We start from the raw sequence: 4,063 nt of genomic DNA on the forward strand, positions 1-4,063 counted from the left end.
ATGGATTCTCTTCTTCAGGAAAAAGATCAATGAGTCATTACATAGATAATTAAAAATAAGATTTACTAAGCCTTAAGTAATATTTATAATTATTATACCCCCAAAAAGTAAAGTACCTTAAGACTTTTGATTGCCATTGTAATTATGTGTGAAAAACTCTGGAATAGGAATTAGAGCAGCACAGGGAAGTAACCTCTGGTACTGCATAAGTTGAAATAGATTTTAACCAGTATCCTATAATTTTCAATACTTTTAAGTTTTTTTCTGTTGTTGGTGTCCTTTGATGAAAAACTGGAGGAGAGTATGTTAAGTGAAAAAAGCCAAGAACAAAGTTAAACATCGCATGTTCTTACTCATATGCTTAAGCTAAAAAAGTTGATCTCATAGAAATAGAAAGTGAAGCCCTTCACTGTTGCGAGGTGAGAGCTATGCGAGTCGAGTGTCCAGGACGCCGTTTCTGGTTTTCATCATATAGACAGACCAGCCCTTCTGCAAAGATGGTCAATGTACCTAAAACCCGAAGAACCTTCTGTAAGAAGTGTGGCAAGCATCAGCCTCACAAAGTGACACAGTATAAGAAGGGAAAGGATTCCTTGTATGCCCATGGAAAGAGGCGCTATGATCGGAAGCACAGTGGCTGTGGTGGGCAGACAAAGCCAATTTTCCGGAAGAATGCTAAGACCACGAAGAAGATTGTGCTCCGGCTGGAATGTGTTGAGCCTAACTGCAGATCCAAGAGGATGCTGGCCATTAAGAGATGCAAGCATTTTGAACTGGGAGGAGATAAGAAGAGAAAGGGCCAAGTGATCCAGTTCTAAACTTTGGGATTTTTTCTTTTAATATTGGAAAAAAAATGTTGAAGCCGTAGAAAAATTACCTGTAGGAAAATCAACACAGTGATATTCTTACGAAAAAAAAAAAAGAAATGGAAAGTGAAGACACAGGTTACTGGAGGCTGTGAAAGGTAGAGAGAAGATGGGCTAAGGAGAGATTTGTTAAAGGATATAAAATTACAGCCAGATATGAGGAACAAATTCTAGTGTTCTATAACACTGTAGTCTGACTATACTTAACAGTATTATGTAGTTTCTTATAGCTAGAAGGAGGAGATTGAATATTCCCAACACAAACAAATGATAAATGTTTGCAATGATGAGTATGTTAATTATTCTGATCTAATCACTATGTATCAAAACATCATTATGTACTCAATATGTACAATTATTTGTCAATTAAAAATAAAATTTAAGGCCGGGCGCGGTGGCTCACGCCTGTAATCCCAGCACTTTGGGAGGCCGAGGCGGGTGGATCACGAGGTCAAGAGATCGAGACCATCCTGGTCAACATGGTGAAGCCCCGTCTTTACTAAAAATACAAAAAATTAGCTGGGCATGGTGGCGCGTGCCTGTAATCCCAGCTACTCAGGAGGCTGAGGCAGGAGAATTGCCTGAACCCAGGAGGCAGAGGTTGCGGCGAGCCAAGATCGCGCCATTGCACTCCAGCCTGGGTAACAAGAGTGAAACTCTGTATCAAAAAAATAAAATAAAATAAAATAAAATAAAATTTAAAGAAAAGAAAATTATAAATTTCAATTATTTATGACTCATAAATCTTATAATATTATAAAATAATATACACAAGTAAGGAAAAAGTTAACAACAGATTTTATTGAAACCTATGATTTCTACCTGAATATTATATTTATTTATTTATTTATTTATTTTTACAAAATATACATTGAATACTTTCTGTGTCAGGTCTTACGTAAGTTGCTTCAATTATGAATTTGAACAAGACAGTCACTTTGCCTGTTAAGAAAAATAGAACATTACAAAAATTATATGTGTTCTGAGTGTAAAAGTAGAAAAAAGAAGAGACTTACAGATGAGTCTAACATAGGGAGATAACTTAATCTACAAAACAAATTTCATTAAAAAAGTGATCTTTCAGTGAAGATGAGAATGAAGACTAGGGAAGGAGTAAATTAAGTACAGTGTAGGGAAAGAATAATGTGGTCATAAGACTCTAAAGTAAAACAAAATCAAGAAAGTTAGAGATAAATAAAAGAGAAAAAAAAAAAGCCCAGCATAGCTAGCACATAAATATGATGATGAATTAGATGATTTAAAAGAAGTGTCCAATTGTAGCGCTGTGCTGGACATTTTATAAGTATTTCATTGTAAAAACAGGGAGACATGAATGTTTTTTAAACTCAGAAATTTCCTGACTAGATTTATATTTGATTAAAGAATTTTATAGCACTAGAAGAAAACATATAAGAGAGACCATATTTGAAGGGAGAGTATTTGAGGTTGTAGCATGAATGTAGCTTTGGGTGCTGACAGAAGTAATGAAATATAGAAACAAAAAACAATGTTGGATTTAGTGAGACTGATTTTGAATATGCTATGAGAAAAGGAGGAATCAAGTATAGCTCACAGGCTTTTGACTCGAACAATCAAGTGGTGGTTTGCTTCACAGAAATTTGTAAAGATAGAACATGATTGAATTATTGAAGCAAATTTACTGTACTTTAGACATTCTAAGTAACACATATCTGACACTGATTAAAATATTGCTCAAACAATTGGATGCAGAGTTCAGCAGAGACAGGAAAATGAGTCATTAGATTGGATAAAGAAGTCATGGACTGGTTGAGTTACGAAAATGAGAGCATGTAATAAACAGATCAGTATCTCAGGATAAAGATGGAAAAATCTTCATTGTATTCACTGTTGGTGGGGGTGTAAATTAGCTCAGTCATTATGGAAGACAGTGTCTCAATTCCTCAAATACCTAAAGAGGGAAATACTATTCAACCCAGCAATCCCATTACTGGGTATTTACCCAAAGAAACAGAAATCGTTCTGTTTTAACAACACATGCATGTGTATGCTCATTGCACTTCACAATAGCAAAGACATGCAATCAACTTTATTGTCCATCAGTGATAGACTGGATAAAGAAAATGTGGAATATATATACCACAAAATACTATGCATCCATAAAAAAGAGTGAGATCATGTCTTTCGCAGGGACATGCATGGAGCTAGAAGAGGCTGTTACCTTTCACAAACTGACAAGGAAACATAAAACCAAATACTGCATGCTTCACTTATAAGTGAGAGCTAAATGATGAAAACACATGGAGACAAAGAGAGAAATAAGACATACTGGGGCCTTTTGGAGGGTAGAGGTTGTGAGGAGGGAGAAGATTAGGAAAAATAACTAATGAATCCTAGGCTTAATACCTGGTTGATGAAATAATTGGTAGAACAAATCCCCATGATACAAGTTTACCTATGTAACAAACCTGAGCTGGTAACTCTAAATTTAAAAAATAAAAGTTAACAAAAAAGGAGAAGAAGAAAAATAGGACAGTGAATCACTGACCAGAAAGAAAATATAGAGGGTGTGGTATCCTGGCAGATTTATAGATGGACAGGTTTAATTACAAATTTTATTAAATAATGTTGAGAAGTCTAATGATTAAAAATAATGATTCTCATTGGGAAATATGGAGAGAACAACTTTTTATATGTAAGTGAGGTGTATCGAAATGGAGTAGTATAAAGATTATTCAAGTTGTGAAGATTAAAACGTGGAGTGCAGGCTGAGTGAGGTAGCTCATGCCTGTAACCCCAGCACTTTGGGAGGCAAAGGCGGGTGGATCACCTGAAATCAGGAGTTGGAGACCAGCTTGGCCAACATGGTGAAAACCCATCTCTACTAAAAATACAAAAATTAGTCGCATGTGATAGTGGGCACCTGTAATCCCAGCAACTTCGGGAGGCTGAGGCAGGAGATTTGCCTGAACCTGAGAGGCAGAGGTTGCAGTGAGCTAAGATCTCGCCACTGCACTCCAGCCTGGGTGACAGAGCAAGACTCCATCTCAAAAAAAAATAATAATAATAAAGAGAAAGTATAAACAACACTTCAAAACAAGCTATGAAGGGGAGAAGAAAGAAAAGCAAAAAGCAAAGTAAGGCATATGCAGTAAAGTTGTAAAGTGTTACACAGATAAATTGGGTTATATTCTGGATCATGCATTGATATAAGTCTA

At 35.9% G+C, this 4,063-nt stretch overlaps 1 protein-coding gene across 1 annotated transcript; it reads left to right on the plus strand.

Moving 5' to 3' along the window:
• The first annotated feature begins 417 nt into the window (after positions 1-417).
• Positions 418-908, plus strand: LOC108316213 (60S ribosomal protein L36a-like). Its single transcript, XM_017545983.2, has one exon. The coding sequence runs from the start codon at positions 429-431 to the stop codon at positions 816-818; it is 390 nt and encodes a 129-aa protein (XP_017401472.1). The 5' UTR covers positions 418-428; the 3' UTR covers positions 819-908.
• Positions 909-4,063: the final 3,155 nt, after the last annotated feature.

This window comes from Cebus imitator, unplaced genomic scaffold (assembly GCF_001604975.1).
Source record: "Cebus imitator isolate Cc_AM_T3 unplaced genomic scaffold, Cebus_imitator-1.0 Scaffold184, whole genome shotgun sequence".
In the NCBI taxonomy this organism is placed as follows: Eukaryota; Metazoa; Chordata; class Mammalia; order Primates; family Cebidae; genus Cebus; species Cebus imitator.

Excerpts from the sequence above, each read along its gene's own strand:
- LOC108316213 (XM_017545983.2), top strand. The coding sequence starts at position 429 with ATGCGAGTCGAGTGTCCAGGACGCCGTTTCTGGTTTTCATCATATAGA.